General features: G+C 59.3%; 4 protein-coding genes across 12 annotated transcripts in view; 2 read left to right on the top strand and 2 right to left on the bottom strand.

Moving 5' to 3' along the window:
- ZC3H18 (zinc finger CCCH-type containing 18) overlaps positions 1-13,615 on the top strand; it is a 42,319-nt gene extending 28,704 nt beyond the window's left edge. For 6 of the 9 annotated variants that reach the window (XM_084533025.1, XM_084533024.1, XM_084533023.1 and 3 more), the window contains 9 exons: positions 473-598; positions 1,719-1,820; positions 3,471-3,614; positions 5,383-5,535; positions 7,594-7,754; positions 8,319-8,512; positions 9,638-9,734; positions 11,633-11,729; positions 12,891-13,615. In XM_084533025.1, the coding sequence (XP_084389151.1) occupies positions 473-598; positions 1,719-1,820; positions 3,471-3,614; positions 5,383-5,535; positions 7,594-7,754; positions 8,319-8,512; positions 9,638-9,734; positions 11,633-11,729; positions 12,891-13,089 (1,273 nt within the window). In that variant the 3' untranslated portion in view covers positions 13,090-13,615. The remainder of the gene's footprint in view (positions 1-472; positions 599-1,718; positions 1,821-3,470; positions 3,615-5,382; positions 5,536-7,593; positions 7,755-8,318; positions 8,513-9,637; positions 9,735-11,632; positions 11,730-12,890) is intronic. The other 3 variants (XM_084533020.1, XM_084533019.1, XM_084533022.1) reach the window with 2 other exon arrangements.
- A 2,120-nt stretch (positions 13,616-15,735) lies between these two features.
- On the top strand, positions 15,736-17,232 carry IL17C (interleukin 17C; the record flags this gene model as incomplete). Its single annotated transcript, XM_084533430.1, has 3 exons — positions 15,736-15,792; positions 16,526-16,857; positions 16,983-17,232. The coding sequence occupies 3 exons, from the start codon at positions 15,736-15,738 to the stop codon at positions 17,230-17,232; spliced, it is 639 nt and encodes a 212-aa protein (XP_084389556.1).
- A 997-nt stretch (positions 17,233-18,229) lies between these two features.
- Positions 18,230-20,322, bottom strand: CYBA (cytochrome b-245 alpha chain). Its single transcript, XM_084533975.1, has 6 exons — positions 20,184-20,322; positions 19,520-19,589; positions 19,215-19,289; positions 19,017-19,100; positions 18,854-18,935; positions 18,230-18,739 (listed from the first exon to the last, which is right to left on the bottom strand). The coding sequence occupies exons 1-6, from the start codon at positions 20,239-20,241 to the stop codon at positions 18,557-18,559; spliced, it is 552 nt and encodes a 183-aa protein (XP_084390101.1). The 5' UTR covers positions 20,242-20,322; the 3' UTR covers positions 18,230-18,556.
- A 233-nt stretch (positions 20,323-20,555) lies between these two features.
- Positions 20,556-23,505, bottom strand: MVD (mevalonate diphosphate decarboxylase). The gene is made up of 10 exons (XM_084533973.1): positions 23,413-23,505; positions 22,571-22,641; positions 22,340-22,454; positions 22,121-22,261; positions 21,814-22,013; positions 21,647-21,721; positions 21,324-21,542; positions 21,100-21,215; positions 20,890-20,998; positions 20,556-20,779 (listed from the first exon to the last, which is right to left on the bottom strand). Exons 1-10 carry the CDS (start codon positions 23,480-23,482, stop codon positions 20,699-20,701), a joined length of 1,197 nt encoding a protein of 398 aa, XP_084390099.1. The 5' UTR covers positions 23,483-23,505; the 3' UTR covers positions 20,556-20,698.
- Positions 23,506-25,640: the final 2,135 nt, after the last annotated feature.

Genomic DNA, 25,640 nt, shown 5'->3' with positions numbered 1-25,640 from the left:
GTAAACGTTTGAACTTGAAGCTCCTGCAAAGAGGAAAAAATGTATCAGAGAGGAATGAGGAACACGGCGAATTGAAGATACGGATCTTATAAAGCAAAGCCCTCCAGAAGCAGATAGCTTTTCTCACTGGACTCGCTGCACCTCTCATTTCCCTCTTTTCTCCTACACGTGTGACCCAGCCGAGCAGGAGGATTGTCCAGTGAAAAGACGTAAAAATGTGTGGAAGGAGGTCTCAAAAATGGATGGAAAGTCATTAGCTAAAGGGAAGGGAGCCTGTTCAAGGACGCAAAGGGCTCTAGCAGCAACAGAATTGTTTCTAAAAGAAAAAGTGGGGTGGGGGCTGAGGGAAGACTGCAGTCCTTTGTGGAGAGGGTGGGCAGCTTTTGGAGCAGTATCTGAGAATTTGGGAAGAGCGTTCCTCGGTCTCCCAGGACTTTTTGAGAGGCACTGAACTTCAATACTTCTTTTGCAGGTCCTCTTCTCGGTCGTCCAGCTATTCTGGGTCAGGTTCCTCCCGATCTCGTTCCAGATCGTCGTCTTACAGCTCTTACTCTAGCCGCTCCTCACGACACAGCTCTTTCTCAGGCAGCAGGTCCAGGTAATGGCTCTTTGCAGGTAACGGTACGCTGCGTCCCAAACGCTTCCTAGCAGCTACTTTTGGTGCTACTTAAAAGCAAATAGCCAGCTCTCGAGAGAAAATATTTGAAATACTTTCCTGTGTGAGCTAAATAGGATAGACTGCAAGGCAGGGTGTTGTTTCGGTCGCTGAATGAAGGAGATGTCAGCCACCCCAGCTCTCCCACCCACGTGTACCCTGCTGCTGTGGCTGGGCTGTTTCCCATCCTTGTGGTAAAGGAGCAGTTGTAGGAGCCTGGCTGAGCGTAACGTTGCCATCATTTGCATTTGATGGTTGGAAGAAGCTATTGGCATCTCTTGTCTATAGCACTGGGATTTCTGTTTAAAGAGGCAAATCACATTTCTTTAATAAAGCAGTCCATGCAGTTTTGTCTTGTGATAGTCTTGACACTTCAAAGTAACAATCCTGTGTCCCATGCTGATTAAACGCAGGCATGTTTATAACTCTGCCACTTCCTTGCCCCTGCAGACAGTTTCCCAAGTCTGGAATATGCATAGTAGGAGAACTGGCTCCCTAGATGGGAGACACTTCTTAAGGGCTGAAGTGCACAGAGCCAGAGTGGATCTCAGAGCTGGTGAGGGTGCATGGCTTCATTTGGAGAGGTGGTTTCTCCAGGAGAGGCTCAGGTGGGAATAGTTCTAGACACAAGCACCAAGGTTTTCTAGCAGAGAAGGCTGACATTCCCCAACCACCCCATTCCAGCCTGAGTTGAAGCAAATCATGCTGAACTTGCAAGTCAAAAATCCTACTGACTATTCTTCAGACATATTTCCCCCAAGGAAAGAATATGGAGAAAGTCTCCAGGTGTTGGAGTGGAATATCTGAGGGTGGCTCTTCCTTGCAGCCATCCGTATTTTCTTCCTTTTGTTTTCTGCTTCTGCCACCAGCCTGGTGACACAACCTGTTGTTCTCAGCAGAGTCCAGATACGAAACTAGGATAAGCTCGGGCTCACTGAGACTAGTTCCTCAAATGCAGTCACCAGCCGAAGGAGGGAGTTGTGGGCTTAGTGCACTGCTGAGGAGACCGAAAACCTTCTGCAGCCCCAAAGACTGAGCTGAGTGATCTCTCGTTCCTTTCTAGGTCACGGTCCTTCTCGTCTTCACCATCTCCTTCCCCAACACCATCTCCGCACAAGCCGCTTCTGAAGGCTAAAGGGGAGTTGTTACCACCTGCTGGTAAAGGGTAAGGCTTTGTGTCCGTTCTGATAACACAGCCCAGAAAAGCCTCCAAACGGCAGCCGAATTCCTGACCTGAGTCAGACCCTTCTGACCTGCCTGAGAGTTTAAGGAAGAAATGGAAGATGCAAAACGTGACCTCTGTGGAATGGCCTGTAGCTTTGCGTGGCTGATTAAATTATGGCACTCTCACTTACTAAAACCAAGTTAAACTGTGCAAGTATCCTTAAGAAGTGTATGGAGACCTGCGTGTTTAAACACATGCACAATTTGCTATTTACACATTGTGTGTGTGCAGGTACGCTTACGTAGGAGCTGTGCGACAGTTTATTTCATTTACCTACCGTGGCTTTAGTTAATGCACGGCCTTAGAATAACAAAGTGGGTCAGGCTCGTCTACTCTTAATATTGGATACAAATCAAAACAGCGTTGTAGCTATGAGACTGTTTGTTCAGCAGATTATGCCTCCGCTCTTTTAAATACTTGAAGTTGCTGTTTCACAAACCCTTGTAATGCACGGTAAGTTATGGTGGATCCGTTGGAGGGTGTCACAACACCGTAGTGATGTCACCGTTTTTAAGGTGACCTGCGAATGAATTACACCACGGGAATCCCCCTGAATTCTCTGGAATATGGGACAATGGCCCTCGCCAGGCTTCTTGCACCTTGTTGACCTGCTTTTTTTTTTTTTTCCTGTTAACTCAGAGGGGTCAACCCTTTAAGGACACGCTCCCTGCCTGCAGCAATGTTTTTACGCCCTTCCAGTGTGCATTGCGGTGCTGGTTTGGTAACACACAGCTCCAGCCAGCAGCCTGCACCGGCACGGGGCTTGGTTTAGCCACGTAACATCGCGTGTACCTAATCGCGTGCTCTGCAGGGGATGGATCCAGATATTCTTCAACACGAGAGGTGGAATTAACAGTCTCTATTTTAGTATGCAGACAGCCGCCTCCTCCCCGCTTAATAGCAGGTGTGACATCACTGCAGGGAATGCTGAGCAGTAACCGGCCCGGAGACTGGAGGTTGGAGTGCTCTGAGCCCAGAAGTGAGCAGTCCCACAGTAATTCCCATCTCACGTGGTGGGTGCCATATAAAGTCACAAGAACATTGCGTAGTGGTCACCCATCCGCTGTTCTGCAGGGTAATGCAAGCAAGGAACAGGTCAAAGGGACATCTCCACGCGTGTGCTCCTTTGCACCTTGCAAATCTGAGTGAGGGGAGAGAGCATTTTTTGCATAAACCACGTGCAGTTTGATTTTGAGGCCTGATTGACAGATTTTTAAGCAGGTATATGTGCTTTGGATGAAGAAGTATAGACTCAAATGGCTTAGGAACAACAGTGCTCTGCACAGTCTGCTTCATGAGTTGATTTGCAAGTAGGAAACTTATCCAAAATTGGCTGTTTTATAGGAACTTGTCTCTGGAAAGGTGACTTGGTTTAGAATAGTGGAAACAAATCCCTTTCAGTGAACCTGTGGTATTTCAGAGTGGTTTGTGACAGAAGCTTTCTTCTCAAGTGTCTGTAGCTACAGTAATTGTAGCTGATGGGTCAGCACCAAGTGTGAGTGTGTGTTACCACTTTTGGAAATGCCTGTTTTTCTGTAATCTGCTGAATTTGATCGTGCCCATGAAAATGCTTGATTTTTTTTTTTGTAGTGAAAAATCTGTGAAGAAACTAGCTGCCCTTCCAGTCCCTCAGCCGCTCGCTAAAATTACAACAGCTGCACCAGAGCCAGCCAAACCAGGGGATAATAGAGAGGCAAGAAGGAAGGAACGTCAGACGAGGACTCCACCCAGGAGGTAAGAAAGCAGTGGGGTGGAGTGAGCTTTGGAAGATGGAGCAAGCCCTGGGTTTCTCTCTGGAGTCCCAGTCCCAAGGACTCGTGATGTTAAAGTCATTTTCCTGGGGCAGGAAGGAAGTGGGAAGAGAGGGGGAGGTTTGGGGTGACCAACAGTGTCTTGCCCCACAGCAAACAGCTCCCGTCTCTAAAGGGCTGGCTGGGGCTGGGCGATGGAGTAGGTGGAATGTGTTAAATGGACCAAAAGGCAGTGCCTGCAGTGCAAAAAAAAAAAAAAAAAGGCTTATTTTGGAGCAGCTGCTTGTGGAGGCTGAGCAGCGAGGAGGCAAAGGCGTGTTTGGTCTGGAGAACAGATCAGACGTGTTGGAGGGTCAGGATTTGGGCCCTGTTTACACGTGCTAGGATGCAGGAGGTGTTTGTTTCTCCTGTGTGGTCCAGGAGCTGGTTCATCGGCCTCCAGCACTGCAGCTGGAGGGGACGAGGAGCTCTGTGACGTGCTCGGAGCCCGGCGTGCAGCTTGCTGGCTCCCCTGCCCTGCTTCTCTTCCTGGCTTCATCCCGTGCGACTAGTCTGAACGTTTCAAGAGACTCGTTCTGGCTGTCCTCGAATTGTTTCCGTTGTCTCTCTCTCGTTCCTTTGCATTTGAAATGAGAGCGTCTCCTGATAGCTTGCAGACAGGGAGCACTTGTCTGGATGTAAATGTGGTTATTGGGCTTCAGCCACCAGTCTGTGTTTAGAAGTGGTACGGAGCAGATGCAGGTAGCGTCGCCTGTTCTTGGAGAGGCTCTGAGTCAGCTAAACGCAGCTGAAACTCCTCGTGCCTCCTTCGTAGGCTGCAGGATTTGACATAGCGGCGTGCTGCCTGCTTGCCTAGCCTGTGGAAGCAGCAGTTTGGGGGACACGAAGTAAAATGCAGCCCAAATTTAATGCAGACGTCCTTATGATGAGCACGTGAGGAGTCTGAGGATGTTTTGTGCCTGCAGTAAGGCATTTGTTGCTTTTCATGGAGCACTGCATGGTACTTTTTATCAGTGTGTTTTGCAGGGGGCTGTAAATCCATTTTCTGTTCAGCTTTTTGGAAGCGTCTGGAGTCAATTCTTCATTTTGCATGGCATTACCTCTCCTTTTTCTTCCCAGTAGCTAAAGAAAAGGCCTGGGGCTGAGCAGTTACAATTTCTTTTCCACAGAAACTCCTTCAGTTCGACCTTGTTTCACTTCAACTAGCTAATCATGGTGGATACCTTAAGTGACTTTCCCTTATATTTGTATTCCAGCCTTGGTTTTTGGTTTTGTTTTGGTTTTGGTTTTGGTTTTTTTTTTTTTGCATGTACCCGCACCACCTCCACTGCCCTGTGTTCTTGCTGCACCAACAACAAGACAGCTCTATCTGCAAGCACTGGTGCGTTACTCAAAAAACATATATGGTTATTTACAGAGCCTGAAACACAAGGTAGTCCCAAAATAGCAATTCTTTGTAGGAACCGTTTGCTCCTGGCATCACTAGGGGACTAAGGAGCCTTCAGCTCCCTCTTTGTCTGGCTCTGATGAGCGTTGTTCAGTCTTGCATCAAACATCTGCAGCTCAGAAAAGAGATTGGGAAAGCAGTGCTGGGAACAACCCCTGAACCGATGACATTTGCAGAGCACCCTCCTTTCAGACGGTTCAGGACACGGTTCAGGACACAAGTGGAACTGTCCCTAAAGGGTTCCTTCTGGCCCCGTGTGGCCGCCCAGCGCAGCGGGGTGAGGCTGTGGTTTGCTGTGTTGCAGGCGGACGATCAGCGGCAGCATCAGCGGCAGCGCCAGCAGCTACAGCGGATCCAGTTCCCGATCTCGGTCCTTGTCTCGGTCTCTCTCCAGATCTCATTCCAGATCGTCGTCTGCCTCAGTCTCCCACTCCGCCTCTGGGTCCAGGAAGTCCAGGTACAGCCTTGCTCCTCCGTCAGCTCTGCTGAAGCAGCGGGGGCTGGATGAGAACCCCTTGTAATTGTTCGGGTGCTCGCAGTGAAAGCTCCCTCAGCTTCAGGTGTCAGCGGCTGTAGGTAACTAGGACACGGACCAGGATTGTCCCTTCGTGTGGGGTTATGAATCCCACGTCCCAAATCGTGGTACTGCTGTGTTGACAGGGGCCTTGTGGCTTATCCAAGGAAATAATTGGTGCTGAACTGTCCACGTTTACCCAAATTATGGCCAAACGCCTTCTCCTGACGGCCAGGTCTTAGTTTAACGTTTTATCTCGTTGTGGGGGGGAACCAACACCCCATAAATTAATTTAGTTACAATTAACAGTCTGGGGCTGGGGAGTTTTGCTGTTCTAAGCCTCGGCTGCCTCCAGTTACCGAATGTCCTTAGGGAAGGTGCTTGGCCTGCCAGGAGAGGGAGGTCAGAAGAGACCTAAAAGGCCCAGCTAATGATATTTTTACTTTGCTGGTGAAGTTGCACGACCAGTTCCCTTTGTATTTAGCCCCAAGTGGGTAGTTAGAAGGCTGTTAATCTGGGAGATTTGTAAACAGCTCATTCCCTCCAGGAAGGAGTTGTGAAGTAAACCCCTTTCAAGTCCTTCCTGCAGATTTTTTTTTTTTTTTTGCATCTGTTGATACGCCCGGAATCCCCAAAAACTTCCCAAGCAGCCTTGAAACGCAAAGCTTCCCAGTGGTGAAGCACGGATTTAGAAGCAGACCTGTCACCTAAAGCCCGCGGATGAAACGGGCTTTAGCTCCGACCATTGTTAATTCCCACGTGTGAAACTCCCAGGCTCAATATCCGCCTGATTTGACAGAAATGCCGGCTTGTTTACCGCGTGCTTGTCACCTTCCTCAGATCAGGCAGGTGATGCAAGAGGCTCGGAGAGCTCTCGGCTGTACCAGGGCTTGAGAGGAGAGGATGGGAAAAGCTTCGCTGCAGGGGCTGCTCCTGTGGCACCGGGCCGTGCCAGCTGCTGGGCGTGTGGATGAGGAGGGAATTTAGGAATTAGCCTGTACCCAAACCAGGTTTGCTGCCACAGGAGCTTTCCCAAAGGAGTTTCTGGCTCGCCCGGTCACGCTGTGGCTTTCAGTGAGACTTTCTCTCAAAATTTAGCCCTGTTTCGGATGCCCGTGGGTAGCAACGTGGCAGCTTGCTCCAGGTCTGCCCCTGCAGCTGTGCACAGCCCAGCTTTCACCGAGCGAGCCTGGATCTCGCCAGCTGGGGTGCAGGAGTCGGTGTGGCCTGCAGAACCTGCTCGAGAGGCTGCGGGAAGATTCACACGGTTAGGATACAGCTGGTCCTGCACGGCGCTGGGAGCCCTGCAAGCCACGTCCCAGCTGGCTGGGATTTGGGGCAAAATTTGGGGAGGGGAGACAGGGCCCCCGAAGGGAAATCCACCTGTGCACAGCCCTGCTTTTTTTTTGTCTGGCGTGCTCCTAAGTAGAAAGCCTTTCTTAGATGAATTAGACTGTCTGATAGTTTGAATGTTGTGAATCCATTAGCAGATAGCCATCTCGGAGGCTTCCTTCCCTGTCATTACCACTCCTGGCAGCGTGTGCCTCTTCCCAATAGGCAGCCGGGCTCTCCTGTACCCTGGGGAGCCGGGCAGGAGGTTTGGGCTGGAGGACTCGAGGTCTGTGAATAAACTCGTGCAGCAAAAGCACTGCCAGGAAACCCTTGACCTGAGCCATAACGCTGACACGTACGTGGTAGCGCACACCCTGCTTTCACTTTTTGTTTACCTGGGGGAACAGTGACCTGCTGAGCTTTGCCTTAATCCTGTTTATAAATAAACAGGGCTTTCTAGGCTTTAACTCGTTCAGGATTTTCATATTATCCGTGCCCCAGGAGACACAGCCTTTGTCTTTCCCCTGGATGTTGCCCGCCTTAGGAGCTTTCTGACATCCCAGCCGCTCTCTTTGGGTACACTGGGGGAGTTAAAACAAAGCTGCCTGCCTCATCGCTGCCTGGTTCTCGTTGCGTTTGCGACTGTAACGGCTTGTTGGCTCTTTCCAGGTCCCTGAGCGTGAGCAGCGTTTCTTCTGTCTCTAGTGCCTCCTCCAGCAGCAGCTCCGTGCGCAGCGCTGACTCCGAAGACATGTACGCGGACCTGGCCAGCCCCGTGTCCTCAGCCAGCTCCCGATCCCCAACCCCGGCGCAGCAGAAGAAAGGTAGAGGTACCTGGTTTGGCCTTTTCATCTCTACGGGGTACAGGGGAAAAAGGGGGGAGCAGAGATCTGCGTGCAGCTTGCTTGGTGATGCTGCGGGCGCCAGGAAAATCAGTCAGCAGGGCACGAGTGTCTGGCAGAGACAGGTGAGACCATGGCAAAGGGAGGCTGTGGAGCAAACACACGTTCATCCTTTTGTCCATGTGGCTGTAAAAATGCCTTTTCCTGCCCAGGAGTCCTGCCTGATGCTCCTTTACTTTTGTTCTTTCACCATTGCAAGGTGATGGTGATAGAGAGTTTTATATATAAATAAAAAACTGGATGACTCCAGTATCAGGCTGTAAGTCCTCTGTCCCTTTTAGACTGGAGCAGAGGTGGCGGCAAGAGCCTTTTGTTCTTTTATGTTAAGTGTTCTTTGCGGAAATTATGGTTTCCTGGATCTCCTGACCTTGGGGCCAGAGGCCACGCCAGCTGGTGTGGGCTTTTGCAGTGCTTGGGGCAGCACCCGCTCGCCCTGCAGGCAGGCGAAAGGAATCGGTGGCGAGCCACGTGCCTGCGCTCTGCTTTCAACAGGAAAATCAAAAAAAGAAGACAGCGCTAAGGAGGAGAAGCGGAAACGGGACGCCTCTGCTCAGCTCCTGAAATCGGCCAAGCTCGCCCAGGGGAGCAAATCCCAGCAGCTCCTGCAGCCCCAGCAGCCCGCAGCCCCCCAGGCTCAGCAGGGAGGCTTCGCTCACAAGGAGATCAAACTGACGCTCTTGAATAAGGTGAGAGGAGGGACCCCGGGGGTTCCGAGGAGCGGACGGGGCCGTGCTGTGGGGCTGCAGGCTGGCAGAAGGGGAGCTGCAGGCTCCGTGCTGTCGGGATGAGCTCGGGCGGGTAGCTGCAGCTGGGGCTGGAGAGGCACAGAACCTGTCTGGCAGCACACACCCTGCGGTGGCTTCGGCTCGGGACTGTGTTGGCGGCTCCCCTGGGGCACATTCCTGCTGCAGCTTCAAGGGCTGGTCCCGGCTTTCTCCAAGGCTGCATCCCAGGCAGCCAGACCAAGGCACAGTGGGGCCTTGCCCGCCCAGAGCGTGCTCCCCGCACGCTTCCCGGTGAGCTGGCCTCCCCCTGGCACCTCCAGAGCCAGCTGCTGGCAGGTCATTAACTGTGGTAAGAGGTAAAAGTGGCAAAAAGGAGCCCGCCTGGTGCTCTCCCCACTTCCAACGGAGCCCGATGCCCCAGTGGGGTGCCCGCAGCACAGACTCAATCCAGATCAGGCGAGAGTTTGACCTCGCGGGGCTTTGTGCCGCAGCAGGGTGTTGGCTCCCATCACGTGGCTGGGTTCCTGGTTTTATAGTTTTAATGGTGTTTTTTTTTTCTTTTTTTTCCCTGATGGTCTCTTTCCCGTTGCAATCTGAGGCCGCAGTTTTCCCTACTTCCCCGTGCCGTGACGCGAGGTGACTTTATCGGGGCTGCGAAGCGTGCTCTGCGGGGAGGAGCAGGCAATTACACCGAGCTGTGGGCTGGCACAATCAGTGCTGGACCAAGGCACAGCTCCCCGAGCCTCGCTGCCGTTTTCCATCCTTGGTGCTGCTGAAAAAGCCTCCCCAAAGCGCTGCTCTTCTCCCGTTTCTGTCAGTAACAAAAAAAGCCACGAAACACAGCACAGAGTTGACCCCAGAGGCTGTTGCTGCTCCCGTGCAGTGGCAGGGGAATTTTATGGTGTCAGGGGAATCGCACGGTGCTGGGGATGGTGGGGGCTGGAGCGCAGCAGGAGTTGAACAGGAGCTGTGTTTGCATCAGCGAGCCAGCGCAGCGCTGGCAGCCGCCGCAGGAAATAATCTGTTGGCTTCCCTCCCCGGAGGGAAATGGCCACTCAGCTCCGTTGTCTGCTTCATTCCATTCAGGCAGCTGACAAAGGAAGCAGGAAGAGATACGAGCCAGCAGACAAAGACAGGCCGAGCTCTCCAGCAGCCAAACGGGCGAACCTGTCACCCGACAGAGGTGAGACATCGGCCGGAGGAGGGTTTTGGCCCCGGCAGGGTTCCTGCCCTGCCACCAGAGGCACCCCAGATCGGGTGGCAAACGTCTCCTAAAAGCCCCCGCTGCAGGAATCCCCTTGCTGGAGGGGTTTCCCTGCGAGCAAAGCCTTGGAGCGAGCGCTGGCCACCAGATCCCCGGGCGTCTTCGCCACCGTGCTGCACAACCGCGGTGGCGCTGAGACGCTGCGGGCTGGCTGTGAAGTAAGCGAGGTGAGGTCAGCCCTGGGCAGGCCGAGCCCGGCTGTGCCGAGCTGTCTTGTGGTGCGCCTTGCCAGCGCCGTGGCTCCGCCGTGTCTGTGCACCTCCGCTGTAAAAAAAAAATTAAAAAAAAAATAGAGAATCCCTCGCTTTGAAGGCACGGCGCGCTCACCTCCACCTCAGGTGCGCGTCCGTCCTTCCCAGGAAGGCTGCCCCGTGTCCTGTCGTGGCACTGGATGAGGCTGTTCCCTTCCCAGGGGCTTCACCTCGTGTTGGGGTGTATCACCACGGGATCGCAGGCTCCTGATAAGGCTTCTGGCAGTGCTTAGAAAGGGAGCACGGGCTGCCAAGGCTCCGGGATGGGTGCAGTACTTGGCTAGATCATCCAGCCTGTGAAATGAGCCGATTTCCCCACTTGTGTGTGACACAACCTGATCTGCCCTGTGTGATTAGAAAGACGCAGGCTTTCCAAGTGTTCTCCTGCCTCCGAGTCCTTGGCAGGAGTTACGAGCACTTGGAAAACCAAGCTGCGAGGGACCTGAACGTGATGCTCCAGCCACTGCTGAAAAAGAAGGGGAGGGGGGGGAAGTCGGTGGCCAGAGGTGCCTCTGTTTTTGGCATCCCGTGCCAGCATCGCCACGTGATGTTGTTTTCCCCGTTGTCTCAGCTGTAGGTGTATCTTGTTGACTCTGGGCGCTCGCCAGAAAAAATGGAGTGCTCACAGCCCGCGTGCGCTCAGCTGCCGCAGCGCGGAGAGGGACTGGGCGAGGGGGAAGTTCACTGGGACCTAGTTCACAACAACTGCTGAGCTGCAGACAAACGAACGGGTTGATCTAGCAAACCGTGCTGGTTTTATAGCTGTAGCTGTAATGACACACTTGATTTGTTGTCTGTACACCATAAAATACTTCTAAAGAGTGGTAAGTGGGACACGAGCCCCGGCAGCGATTCGGCCTCACCTCACAGTGGCGAGCGTGATGGAATTGGGACTGAGCAGAGGCACCAGGCTCAAAAATCGCAGCACGGAGCTGTCGGTGGCTGTGCTGAGTCTCACTTCCCTCCTCTATAACCCTGCTGTGATCAAATCTGCAGCGCTGGCCGCCTCGTGGTGTCGGGAGCAGAGCACTGACACAACGAACACGGGCAGCGGCTGCGCCGGGCCGTTGAGCACCTTTGCTCTCCGGAGCAGTGATGGAAATGAGATCAGCAGCCCCAGGAATTACTGTCCTGGCAGCAGGGCGTGCAGCTTGGCTAGTGCTCAGGGCTCAGGACAGCCCCGGGGGCACACAGGCTGCCTTCCAGGTGTAGCTCCTCCCCGTGCTCCGGGATATCAGTGCTTGGGGAACCCGCTGCAGCCAAGCAGGACCCCTGAGGTCCACAAATCCACACGGCTCCGATGGGGCAGCTCCCTTCAGCCTCTGCTGAACACACTCGGGGGGATGCTGGCTCTAGGAGCAGCAGAGCTGTGCTCACGCAGCGCTCCTTGAGCTGATAAATCATCAGCTGCCTGCTGCAGAGCCACCTCGGGCGCCTTCGTGCCCACAAACTGCATCAGCTGCCCGCAGATAATGGGGCACCCAGGTGGTCTGTGCTGAGGTGGCACGGTGGGCAGGTAATACCCTTGGTGACAAACAGAACATCTCACCTTTTATTTTCCTGCAGGCTCTCGTGACAGGAAGGCAGCCGGGAGAGCCTCCTCACCCAAACAAGAGCGGCAGAGGGGCCAGAACACGAAACCATCTCCCGCGCAGGCGGACAGGTCAGTGCGCGCTCGCGCTTGTGGGGGTCTCAGCGACAAGGCTGGGGCAGCACAGCCAAAGTAGAGGCCCTCATCTCCCTCAAATAACAGCCCTGCAGAGAAAAGCAGAGCCCTGTGCTCTCCTCCAGCCTTTCCCGGGTGGGGTGAGGCTCTCACGGGGAAGGTGAGCGCTTCTGGTGACCCGCACGTGCCGGAGAAGCGCTCGTGCTGCTTCCCGTTGCCCCGCTTCCCTGGCTGTTCCCTTCCTCCTCTTGGGGCAGCTCTGAGACTCTGACCGGAGAGTTTCCAGTTGCCATGGAGGCGCGGGGAGGAGAGGAAGGACGCGAAGCTCCTTGGCTGGGAGCCAGAGGCGCTCAGGGGTTCACGCGGGAGCCACCGCTGAGCTGTTCCTGCTCGGGAAGGAACCGGCGCCCGGGGGGGGTTTCTTGAGGTCGGTTCCGGCAAGCGGAGCCAAGTGGGTTAGGTGCGAGCGTGTGGTGCTGGGGAGAGGGAAACTGCAGCCCCTGCTGCCCAGTTCCCCGTGCCTCGGGTGCCCAGTTCCTTTTCTTTGTACCCCGAGCTGCTAAGCGTGCTGCTGACGCTGAGACGTGGCCCCTGGGTGCCTCTGGGCGGTGACAAGCGCTGGCCTTGTGCCTCCCAAAGCTTCCTCGGGCCTTGTAGCCCACTTTGCATTTCCCTGGGGTCAGCTCCGAGGACCAACGGGCTCAGCCCTGTCCTGTCCCCCTGCAGGACTCATCTCCTCCCCTCTCCCCAGCCTGGGGCGTGAGCGAGCCTCAGTGCCTCTGTGTCAGTGTCTTCCCAAACCAAAGCCACCACAGCCCCATTCTGCTGGCCCCGAGGTCCTGTTTTCTAGTGCTGGAGAGGAACCTCAGCCCTTCCAGACTCGGGGCTGACCGCATCCTTGCTTCTGCCCCTCTCCTGCCTGCTGCTGTCGGGGTTGGCAGCGTTGCCTGCAGGGTTTGGCACACCCCATCCCAGCGGCCGAGGAGCTGAGCTGAAATTTCAGGGATCCCCCCGGGGCAGCTGAGCTTCCCCTGCTTGAGACGGTTTACCAGAGTGACTCCTCTCCTCTCCAACCTGTTCCTTCCACCCATGCTTGGATTTTGTCCCTGTCCTGCCTGCAGCCTTCCTCACCGCCCTGTGCCTTTCTCTCCCTGCCAGGAAGCGCCAGCTCTCGCCTCAGTCCAAGAGCTCCAGCAAAGTCACGAGCGTACCGGGCAAAGCGACCGAGCCCGGCCCCACGGGTGCCAAGACGGGCAAATCCAGCACCCTGTCGCGACGGGAGGAGCTCCTGAAGCAGCTGAAGGCCGTGGAAGATGCCATCGCTCGCAAGCGGGCCAAAATCCCCGGGAAAGTATAGTGGGCCGTGCCCCCTTAGTGACTGTTCATGTTTTTATAAATAGTGGGAAAAGCGGCCACTTTGGGATTTTGCAGTTCTGTCTTATTTTGGCCGCCATTCTTTTTAAGGAAAAAAAAAAAAAAAAACGCCCAAAAAAAAGAAAAAAAAAAAAACCTGACCCACGAAGTTTGTCAGCTGAGACCGTGCGCCCCGGCTCCCCAGTGGGGCCGGGCAGCCCGTGCCAGCACCAGGACGGGGGCTTCCACCCCCCTTTTTCCATGTAAATTATGCACAGAGGACTCCAGCCCTGTTGGATGCTCTCACTCCTTCCTCTCTCTCTCTTTCTCTCTCTCCGCCCTCTCCTCTTTGCTAGCCTTGAGTTGTATTCTCCTAGTTAGCCCTGCTGTGTGTTGAGTGTCTTCAGCAATGCAGTTCTATAATACTGTGTAACGAGAGAGCCGAAAACTGCTGTGAACTACTGGCAACATCACCTTGTCCCCCGCCCTCCTCCACCAGGAACAAAAATATATATATATTCTTGACTGAAGCCTGATTGGGAAAACAACCTGTCTTTTCTTTTAAGCAGCGGATTGTTGCAGTTGATTTAAAAGGAGCCCTGAAGCTGTTGTGGGATGTCTGTCTAACGAGGAGGGTCCTTTTTCTGTTTGTTTTTTTTTTTCCCTCCCCCCCCCCTTTTTTTTTTTTGAGGGATATTCCCTGAAATAAAGTATTTTGATAACCAGCTCTTCCTTTCTCCGCTGTCCTCTGCGTGCCCCTCTCCTCCCTCTCCCTTGCCTTAAGGGGCCTGTCCCTATCCCTGTTTCCAGCCTCTGTGGTTTTTATTCCCCAGGTAAACCCCCAAGTGCCCTTTTTACCCCCCCCAAGTGCCACGGGACCTTCTGGCCTCCAGCTCAGCCTCCCTGCTTCCACCTTGTTCAGCATCAGTGAGGCCAAATCCCTCCTGAGCCACCCTGCGTCCCCTCCCGCTGCTCGTTTCACCCAGCGAAGGGGGGTACCCCTCATCCAGCCCTTTTGGGGGAGGCTTTTGGGGTCCCTGCTGTCACGCTGCCCCCCGAGGCCCTGCGTGCCTTATCCCTGCCTGCTTAGGGCTGGTGGCACTGCAGCACATCGCTGCTGAACGCCTGCAGCTTCCATCTCCAGGAGAAAAGACCACGGTGCCTGGTGCCAGGGCGCTCGGTCGTGTGTGTAGCAGCACAAAGATGCTTTTTGGGGTGCTGCGGGGACAGGGGCTGCGGGCTGAGCCTCATCCTTTGCACCCCAAAGGGTTTTAGACTCGTGCAATGCTGCTCTAACAGGACCCATGGTTATAGAAGCCCCTCGGTGGTGAGCAGGGACCCCCAACTGCTCCCCGTGCTTCGGCAGCAAAATGGGGTGCGAGGGGCTCCTTGCAGCGCCCCGGGGGGCTTCCCCTTGCTGCCTGCCCCTATAAAGCCACACGGGACAGGGAAAACCTTCCTCTCATCCCCAAAACACCTCTTCTGACCCCGCTGTGCCTGAGCCCTCTCCGCCGGGCGCCCTGGGGAGCCGCAGCCCTTCAGCCCTTTTCCAGGGTTGCCCAATTCGGGATTTCTGCTCCGGGTTTGTGGCAGCCCCAGGAACGTGACAGTGATATCACCGCCGGGCTTACGCAATGGGGCCAGGGCTGTGACAGCACGGGGCACGGGGACTGTCCCATCATTAGGGTGCCTTTTGCTTCCCCGTGGGCCCCAGGAGGGTCCTGGGGGGGGAGCGGTGCCCAGGGACCATCCATGCGGATGCCCCCGGGTGCCCGGCCAGGCCACGGCCACCCCAACCCTCCTGGGACCTGCATCCTGTGATGCTCCACGCTGCCACGCGCCCATCAGCACCGCGCCATCAAGCACCCAAACCGAGCTTCACCCCCTTTTCCACCCCCCAATCCCTACACCTCCGCGCACCCCTCTATCCCCCCCAAAAAAAAAAACACGCCAACCCCATCCATCCTTTTGGGGGCAAACGATTTCCGGGCCCCCAGGAGCAGGGCTGGGACACGCCGGGCTGAGAAGGAAGTGCGGCGGCCCGCGGGGAGGAGGAAGGCAGCCAGAGCTGGAGTTTCCAGGTGTGTGCACATCACCTGCCCGAGCCCTATATAAAGGTGGAGGCGGCGGCGGCGGCGCCACTCGGCTGCAGCTCGCAGGGTGCCCTCCGTGCCTCCCGTCCCGCTCCCACCCATGGTAACCCCAGGGGGTCTTGGGGGGGGGCACAGGAGGGGGCGTGGGGGCTGCTTGGAGGAGCGGATGGGGTACGGGAGGTGTGCGAGGCTGGGCTTTGGCCGCCCAGGGGGAGAGGAAGGTGCGTGGGTGCGCGTGGGGGTGTCCCGGTGCACACGTGGGGCTGGCGGCTGCTGTGCGTGGAGGTGCTGCTCATCCGTATGGACCTGGGGGGGTGTGGAGGGGTAGATGGGGGTGTGTGTGCGTGTGTTGCACACACACAGGTGTGTGTAGGCAGGTGTGGGTGACTGTGGGATCGTTGGGGCACAGCTGGTGCTGGATGCGTGGAGGGGACGGGTGGCACCGGGTACACGCGTGCGTGCCCCTGCGCACAGAAGGGCTGGCACCAGCTGAGTGCATGTGTGCAAGTGAGTGTGTAAATGTGTGTGTAAATGTGTGTGTAAGGGGGTGTGTGTGCATGTGCAAGTGTATCCTGGTGCCTCGGTGTGAGCTGCACGTGCTGGTGCCGCTCCGTGTGCGTATATAAGTGTGCGTCTAAAGATATCGGTGTGTATATATAAATACACATATAATATGTCAAATTATATATAATTGTGTGTGTGTGTGTGTATGCATAATATGCCAAATGACGTGTGTGTGTATGAGAGCCACACATATACATATAATACATATGCATTTTATATATATATACACACATATATAATATATAAAAAATGTTGTGTGCGAGAGCCACAAGTGCTGGTGCCACCGTATGTGCATGTGTGTGTACTGACATATATTTATATTACGTGTACATATTTATATATATATATTTACATATTTATATGTAGAGAATGTGTTTTGTGTGCTGAGGGGGGTGCGGAGAGGGGCAGGAGCTCTGTGTGTGTAGGGGCTGTGGGTTTAGGTGTGCCCCAACACACTTAAGCTGGGGTTTTTTTGTGTGTGTATCCACGTGCACATCTCGGTGCCGGTACTTCTGCGTGTGTCTGTGCACATGGAAGGGTGATTTTGGGGTATGGATGCGAGCTGGGATTGTGCAGACAGCCTTGTGCCTGCATGGGCTGCTGTTCTTTGCGTGGTGTGCGCACTCGTGTGCGTGTTGGTGCTCTGGGGAACTGGGGGGTGCACCCAGTCTCACCCCAAAGCTTCCCTTGGGGAGGATGCGAGGGGGTCCGTGGGCTGGTTGGGGTGCCGCCGGGTGGGCGCTGGGCGCAGGGGCTGCCTCCTGACCCCCATCTCTCCATCAGGGCTGGCTCGGAGCCCTGGCTCTGCTGAGCGCCCTGGCGCTGTGCCGCTGCCTGCGGCGCCCCGGCGCCCACCCGCACCTTCCCCACGTGCACTGCTACAGCGCGGGCGAGCTGCAGGACGGCGAGGCCCCCGCGCATTTCGTCAGCCGCAGCCTGCGCTGGGACCACTACGTGCCCGTGCAGCTGGTGCCGCAGCTGGAGCGCCTGCAGGACGAAGCCCGACGCCGAAGACGTCGCCGGCACCACCGCGAGCGCGCCTGCCCCGCGCTGCAGCTCCGCGCCGGGCTCCGCAGCGAGCCCAACGAGCGCTCCATCTCCCCGTGGCGCTACCGGTGGGTACCCGGAGAGGATAAAAACGGGCTGGGAAAGGGGAAAAATCCCACCGCGGGATGGGCACCGGCGCGGTTTTGGGTTAAGGGGGGACGTGGTGGGATGCTGAGGGTGCCCCCGCTTGCAGCATCGACGAGGATGAGAACCGGTACCCCCGCAAGCTGGCCTTCGCCGAGTGCCTCTGCGACGGCTGCGTGGACGTGAAGACGGGCCGGGAGACCACCTCGCTCAACTCGGTGGCCATCCACCAGACCATGATGGTGCTGCGCCGCAAGCCCTGCCCGCGCCCCTCCGGCCCCGGCCTCGTCACCTTCGAGGTGGACTACATCAAGGTGCCCGTGGGCTGCACGTGCGTCCTGCCCCGCACCGGGCGCTGACCCCTGCTCCCGTGGAGCCCCCCCCAGCCCCCCAAAAAGCGTGACCGTGTCACCGCTCCCCCCCGCCGTGCTTGTTCTAGAGCACCCCCAAACCTCCACCTTTTTATTTATGAGTTATTTATGAGCCCTGCCCCGAGACGAGGGGCCGCCGACGCCTGCTGGGGGCTTCTTTTTTTTTAAAAAACCCGTATTTATTGCTGACTTCCCCCCCAAAAAATAAAGGCAGCGGCCCCGGGGTCCAGCATCACCCCCGCTGCAGACCCTGCGAGCGCTCCCTGGGCACTCGCTGGTTATTTATTCCCCCGTAGAGCTATTTATTGAGCCCTCCGTGTGCTATTTAACGTCGGCACCGTGCAAAAAAATAAATCCTGACCCTCCGTGGCACGCCGCTTGCTTCGTCTCCACTTGGGGTGACGTGGTGGGGGGGGGGGCAGAATTATTGGTGCAGGGTTGTAGGACGTGCACGGGTGCCCCCATTGCCAGCTGCCCCCATGGGTGCTGGGTTTTTGGGGCATCTCTCAGCCCCGTAGCACCCAGCACTGCAGGGTGTCCCCCCCCCCGGCACCCGCAGCACCCCGCCACCCACTCCTTTCCCATGGCTCAGCCCCCGGGCACCCATGGGCTCAGCGCCACCTGCTGGGGCCACCCCACGCGCCCTGGCGGCACCCATGGGTGCTGGGGGCTGGGGATCCCCCCGGAGCAGCCGCTGGTGCCCAAAGCCAGGAAGGATTTGTCCCCAGCAAGCAGAGGATGGACACGGGTTGACACAGGTGTCCCTTGTCCCCCCCAGACCTCCTTCGTGGCCCCAATTTCCCTGCTGGGGGAGGTCCCACATGGATCTGGGGGCGTTTTGGGGGCACGCTGTGCCGCTGCAATGCATGGCCCCCCCCGGGGAAAAGCTGTCACCAACCCCCAGCTGGGGCCATGGAAGATTTGGGCACCGAGCCCCCTCCCCAAGCTCACACCCAGAGCACCAGGGAGCCGGACGCAGGCAGGATCCGGGACTTTTTGGTTGTTTTATTGCAAAAAAAGCGCTAAAAACGTTAAAAATGAAACCAAGGCAGGAATGGGTGCAGCGAGCGGAGCTGCGTGGCTGGGGAGGGAGCCGGGGCTTCCATGGGGATACGGGGAGCCCTGGGGGGGCTACAGGGACCTGAGCATCCCCCGGAGATTTGGGGAGCACCGGGGGGGCCACAAGGACCTGAGCATCCCCCGGGGATTTGGGGACCCCCCCCGGCACCACGGTGCCCCCGGGGCGCAGCAGGGAAGCGGGTGGAGGTGGAAAGGGGGCCACAAGCAGCAGAAGCTGCGCCCCCCCCGGGTATTATTCGGCCTCCACGGGGATGGGGTTGACCTGGCCCCCTTCTTCTGCCGGCTGCTTCCTGCGTGCGTCGACGGGGGGCCGTGGCGGGGGGTTGCTGGGGGGCTGCTTGATGGTGTCCCCCCCGCGCGGCCGCTCCTGGGGCTTCTGCTCGATGGGGCTCCACTCCTCGCCGCGCACCGCCGCCTGCAAAGACAAGGTTGGGGTGGAGTAGGGGGGGGTTTTGGGAGCCCCTCTGCTCCAGCCGGGCCCCCCCAAGCCCCCAAAAAATCCCCAAATCCCCCCCCCCTGGAAGCTCACCAGCAGGTAGATGCCGCTGGCGATGCCCAAGCAGACGGTGCCCAGGATGGTGGAGAGGAGGAAGCCGGCGGGGACGGCGAGCCTGGGGGCACAATGGGGGGCTCAAGGGGGGGCTCGGGGGGGGCTGCACCCCATCCCCGACCCCCCCAAACCCCCCACTTACGCAGCGTGCAGGACGGCTCGGACGTAGTAATTCCTCGTCAGGGGTCCGAACACCTTCACCACCGCCGTCATGTACTTCTGGCCGCTGTTGGGGGGTGCCGGGGGGGGTCAGAAAGGACGGGACCCCCCCAAACCAGCCCCAAAGGACCCCCAAAATCCCCCCGGGTGGGGATTCCTGCAGGAGGGGGGGGTGACTTACCAGCGCTCCATGGTGGAGCCCTTCTTGCGCTTGCTGCGGGGGTACTCGAGCAGGCAGACGAAGACGCCTGCAGCGCTGGGGGGGCGGGGGGGTCAAGGAAAAACAATGCTCGGTGGGTCAGGATCAGCCCCCCGGGTGCAGCCCCCATGGGAAACGGGGCAGGAACGGAGAGATTTGGGGCCAAATTTGGGCAGGGAGGATTCGTGTGTGCCCCCCCCCTCCCCATCCATCCACCTCCTGGTGCCGAATTGGGGCAGGGGTCTCCCCGCTGTGCCCCCCGCCCCCCAAAAAAAAAAAAAGGATACATGGCGTAGACGGCGAAGTACCAGCCCTTGAACTGCCCCGCCACCGCCACGATGCCACCGGTCAGCATGACTGTGGGGACACCGGGGGACAGTGGGGACACTGGTGGCCCCCCCAATCCCACAAGAGGATACGTGTGCCCCCCCCCCAGCCTGGGGACCCTTTGAGCAGGACGCCGGGGTGATGCTGTGTGTGGGACCCCCTGGATTTAGGGTCTGGGGGGGGCTGTGGGATGAGCGGGTTGGGGTTGGGGGGCACATTTTGGAGCCCCCCCACCCTGGCGGTGGCACAATTGGGGCTGGGGATGGCACTTGGGGACCCCGAGCCCCCCCCTGGACCCCAGCTTTGGGGACACTGCGGGGTGAGCCCCATGGGGTGACACGGTGCCCCAGGGGTGCCACCCTCCCCGTGTGACACCCCCATGGGTGCCACCCTCCCCCCCCCCGCGCTTCCGCGTCCCCGCTGCCTCTCACTTCCTCCATCCCCAGCCCAAACCAGGCCAAAATTGGGGGGGCACAACCCGAAACAAACCACGGGGACACACTTATGGGGACAACACGGGGGTCCCCGGGGTCCCTGCGTGGTGGATCCGTGCCCCGCAGCCCCCCCAAAGCCTCCCACCCCCCCCAAAGCCCCCTGCCCACCCCCGCAGCCCCCCGCACTCACTCAGCCCGGCCGCCAGCGCCTGCTCGTTGGCCCACATCGCCCACTCGATCTGCCCCATGGCCCGCTTCGGCTCGGCCCGGCCCGCTTCGGACGCGGAAGGGCAGCGGCGCCGCGTATGGGACCGAGCCCCGGCCCTAAACCGCGCCCCCACCCCATAAACCCCACCCCTTACCAATAAACCCCTCCTCTCCCCAATAAACCCCACCCCACCCCGATAAACCCCACCCCTTACCGATAAACCACACCCCTTTCCCATATGCCACGCCCCTTTCCCATAGGCCACGCCCCCTTTTTGTCCCCCCCCAGGACCCCACTGGGGTCCCTGGGGGGGTCACATCCCGCTCCCCCCCCATCACCGCACACCGACACGGCTGCAGCCGACAACGCTCTATTTGGTTAAAAAAAGGCAAAATCGGGTCCCGGAGGGGCTGTGCGCCCCCACCCCACTGCAGGGGTCCCCATTGGGGTGCCCCCCACCCATGGGTGTCACCGGTGTCCCCCCCCCTCTCTGGTGCTCATGCCGTGCGTCGGGGCAGCCCGTCCGCGCCCAGGAGGTGCCGCTCGGGGTCCCGCAGGAGCTGGGGGCCGGGGCCGGGCTGTGGGGACAACGGGGGGACATCAGGGGACAAGGAGGACACCGAGGGGGGGTCCCCATAATGGGGTTGGGGTCCTGCCCCCCCCCCCTTTCACCCCGTCCTGCCCCTACCTGGGTGTGCAGGACGTAGCGCACGGCCCCCGGCACCGGCTCCGCCACCACGGCGGCCACCAGCTCCTCCGGCAGCGCCACCGGGGCCACCGGGAGCCCCCGCAGGAACCTGCGGCACGGCCGGGGGTCAGCACCGGGGCTGGGGGGGGGCTTAATGTCAGCCCCCGGCCCGGTCCCGGTCCCGGAAAGTGAAGGGGGGGTCACCCTTACTGGTCCCCGTTGGAGGCGGGCGGGAAGCTGCGCCTCAGCACGGCCACGAATTCGGGCACCGTGTCCTCCAGCGCAAAGATGACGGCGTTGGGGCCGGCGTCGAAGGTGTAGGCGACCTGCCACGGGGATGGGGACACCGTCGGTGGCCGGGATGGGACCCTCGGGGCCGGTAGGGACGGGGTCAGAGCCACCGTCCCCTGTCCCCCCAGGGTGCGCCCCAGTACCTTGGTGCGGCCGTGGTGGGCGTTGTAGCGGTGCGCCAGGGCGATGATGGCGCGCGAGACGTCGTTGAGGTAGAAGATGGGGGGGAAGGTGTCGAGGCAGGTGGCGTGGAACTGGTTGCTGTCCTGCATGGTGAGCTGCCCGAAACCCTCAAAGTCCCGCTCCTGGATGTGCCGAGCCATGCGGGACAGCCGCTCCGGCACCACCGCCTCCGCGCGGTACTGATGGGGTGGGGGGGGACACGGGGACAGCGCGGTCACCTCCACGCAGCCCCCCTCGGCACCCGACACCCCAAAACCTTCCACCGAGCTCCACCACCCCCTACCTTCAGCAAGGGGCTGGTGTCCACGCTGCTCTGCATCCCCGCCGTGCTGCCCACCGCCTTCTTCTCCCCGCTGACCTGCGCCGCGACGGGGACCTTGAACCACGGGCGCACCACACGGGGGGGGAGCACCCGCCAGCCTTCTACGATCCCCAAAACATCCCCCTCACCACCAAAATGAGGACGCGCAGCTCCGGCCAGTGCGTTTCGGGGGCCAGCTGCTGCGCCACGCTGTCCCTGCCGTCCAGCCGCTCGCCGCGGTGCCACTGCACGAAGCCCCCCAGCATGGAGCGGCACGCGCTGCCCGAGCCGCGCCGCGCCACCTCCGACAGCTCGCCCTCCACGCCGTACAGCCGAGCCAGCGCCGACACTGCGTGGGACGAGGACGGGACACCCAGGGGGTCAGCGGGGACGCCGCGCCGTCCCCTGGCACGGTAAAAGGGGGACGAGGGGGCGGCGTTGTCCCCGCTCACCCACCCAGGCAGGCGTAGCCGGCGGCCGAGGACGCCAGCCCGGCGGCGGTGGGGAAGTTGTTCTCGGAGGCGACGTGGACTTTGTAGGAGAGGTTGAGGGGGGACGGGTCATCGTCACCGCGGCGTTTGCGGGCCAGGCGCCGGACTGCAAAAGGATGGGGTTAGTAGGGTGAGGGGGGAGCACGGGGACCTCCCTCCGTGCCCCCCTCCCCAAATAACTCACCCTCCCGCAGGCAGGCTTGCAGCCGGGGCTGCGCCGCGTCCACCTCCTCGCCGTTCAGCCACAGCCGGTCCTCGGTGAAATCCCGGCTGGCGGCGGCCGTGGTGGTGGTCCTCAGCTGTACGGGATGGGGCTGAGCCGGGGGGGGCCGGCCCGGCCCCGCTGCTGGGGGTTTGGGGTCAGCAGCCCCCCCCCCCCCGGTGCTTGGGGTTGGGGACGCGGCCCCGCACCAACCTGGTCCTGGTGCAGCGTGACGCTGAGGGAGGAGTTGATGGGCAGGATCAGCTCCGTGTCGCGCTTGCCCCCTGTAAGAGAGGTGGAGGTGGCATGGTGGGGAACGGCACGGCTTGGCACTGCTCGGCACGGTTTGGCACGGCATGGTACGGCTTGGCATGGATGGTACAGCTTGGTATGGCACAGCTTGGTATGGTTTAGCTTGCATGGCACTGTACTTAGCATGGCATGGCACAGCTCGGCACAGCATGGCACCACTTGGCACAGCATGGCACAGCTTGGCTTGGCATGGCATGGCACAGCTTGGCACGGTTCAGCTTGGCATTGCACAGCATGGCACAGCTTGGCATGGCATGGCACTGCTCGGCACGGCATGGCACAGCTCGGCACGGCATGGTATGGCTTGGCATGCCATGGCACCACTCAGCCCTGCTTGGCACGGCATGGAACCACTTGGCACAGCATGGCACAGCTCAGCACGGCTCGGCACGGCATGGCACGGCTTGGCACAGTGTGCTATACTGCCTGATATAGCATGGCACGGCATGGCACGGCTTGGCACGGCTTGGCACGGCATGTTATACTACCTTATACAGCACAGCACAGCATGGCACGGCTCGGCACAGCGTGCTATACTGCCTGATATACCACAGCACGGCTTGGCACGGCTCGGCACGGCTTGGCACAGTGTGCTATACTGCCTGATATACCACAGCACAGCACGGCACGGCTCAGCACAGCGTGCTATACTGCCTGATATACCACAACACGGCTCGGCACGGCACAAAACAGCCTGGCACGGCTCGGCCCGGCTCGGCACGGCCCCCCCGCCCCGCACTCACAGTACTTGATGACGGCGATGTTGACGGGCGCCGTGCAGGTGACCAGCGCCATGCCCCGCTCCTCCGCCATCCCTCCGAGCCCGGCACGGCGCCGCCCCGCCCACCGCCGCTCGCGCGTGGCAGCCCCGCCCGCCATTGGCTGCGGCCGCAGCGGCCGGGCCCCGCCGGCCAATGGCAGCGATCGGACCACGGATAAGCCCCGCCTCCGGGCCGCCCGGTCCCGCCCCCTGACGGCGTGAAGCTGCGGGGAGAGGGCGGCGCCATCTTAGGGGAGGGAGGGCGGCGCGCATGCGGGGTGGGGTTGCGTGCGCGGCCTGTGACACCAGTGCGACCAGTGACCGTTTCCCAGTGCCCCCAGTGACACTGTCCCAGCGCTCCCAGTGTGTCATACACCAGTGCTCTATCCCAATACCCCAGTGCCACCAATGCCCTGACCCCAGTGACACCAGTGTTCCCAGTTTGCTGCACTCCCAGTACTCCCAGTTCAACCAGTCCCCAGTGCTCCCAGTGTGCTCTGTGCTCCCTGTGCTCCTACACCCCGCTTCTTCACTGTTATCCCAGGTGCTCCCAGTATCCCCATTGCCCAGTACCTCCATACACCACCACTCCCAGTTATTCCAGTGCTCCCAGTGCCCCCAGTGCTCCTACTTACCCCAGCACCACCCCAGTACTCCCAGTAAACCCAATACACCAATGCTCCCAGAGCCTTCAGGGCCCACAGCACTCCCAGTATCCCGATGCTCCCAGTTCCTACAGCACCCCCACATCTCCCAGTACCCCAATGCTTCAACATCCCAGTACTCCCAGTGTTCCCAGTGCTGCACCCCATGGGGCTGGCAAGCAGCGGGAGCCCCAGTATCCCCCAGCAGGGCCCCACGGGTGTCCCCCCACCCTCTGTAGGGTATTTTTGTCCCCGGGGCCGCAGTGGAAAACATCCTGCATGTCCCCGTGCCCGGAGGTGACAGCAGGCCCAGGCCTGGCACATGGGTGACACCGTGGGGACAGCTCTGTTGGGGTCCCCCTCCCAAAAAAAAAAACAAAACACAACCCACTGGGGACAGAGGGGGCAGCATCCCCCTTCCCCATAGCAGGGGACATTTGGGGAACCCCCTTGCTGCCACAGTGGGGGCTCCCCACTGGCACCCATGGGTGCTGGCAGGCGTGGCGGGGGCCACGCCGGGGTGCAAGCAGCCCCCCCCTCGGGATGTCTAAGCATTTTCCATGGGCACGGGAAAGGCACGCGGCTATTTTGGGGTGTGGGATTCTTTCCCCTGCCACCGGGACAGGTGGGGGCCCGATTTAGCAAGGCTGGGCCACAAATAGCACAGGGGGGGATGCGCGGCTCCCTCCTGCTGGCACCCCCCCAAAAATGCCCCCACCTCCTCCTCTCCCCTGCCCCAAGCCACCAGGGTGACGGGGCTGTCCCCACCGCTGTGGGGTGGGGGGGTCCCACAGAGCCCAGTTATCCCCCTGCTGGGGATGCTCGGGGACAATTTTGGGGTCCCTGGGGGGTGCACGGGTACACAAGCCAGCGGTGTGTCCTGCCCCCCCTCCCCAAAATGCTGCAGGAGCATCCAGGCCAGAAGTCCCCTCCTGCACAGGGGGCTGGGGGTGACACCCCCCAAGGGCACCCCGGAGCACACGGAGCCCCCATGTTTGGGTCACATCCACCATCAAAAAAATACAACCTCCCTGCTTCTATTTTTAGGGTTTCCAACCAAAAAACTGTCCAAGGGGTGCTGCTGGGCTTGGCCCCCACCCTTCCACAGCGCAGACCCCAGCCCAAAAAGCCACTGAGTCCCTGATTTTGGGGCACAAAGCCAGGCAGGGACACATTTATGGGGACACCGTGGTCCCCATAATTTTGGGGTCCCTGGGGGGTGCTCTGGTGCTGATGGGACACAATGCCAGCCGGGCAGCGATCAGGGACAGCCTCGCCACTCACACCCGCAGCGCCCAGCTCCGCTTTTAATGACTGCAGACGAAACCCCAAAACCCTCCCTGGTGCCCACAGCACGGGGTGGGGGGCACAACCAAGAGATTCCTCCAGTCCTGGGGGCCGCGGTGGAGCCGTTGGGGAGCAGAAGATGGCTTTGGTGACCCGCAGGGGACATCCGTGGTGCTCTCCAGTCCTTCCTTGGGGCATTGTGTTGGCATGGCATGGCATGGCACGGTGTGGCACGGCACAGCACAGTGCCCACAGCCCTCTCTGGGGTTATGGGGGGGGC

Source organism: Aythya ferina (genome assembly GCF_964211825.1).
Source record: "Aythya ferina genome assembly, chromosome: 12".
Taxonomy (NCBI): domain Eukaryota; kingdom Metazoa; phylum Chordata; class Aves; order Anseriformes; family Anatidae; genus Aythya; species Aythya ferina.
This window is presented reverse-complemented; position numbering and strand designations above follow the sequence as displayed.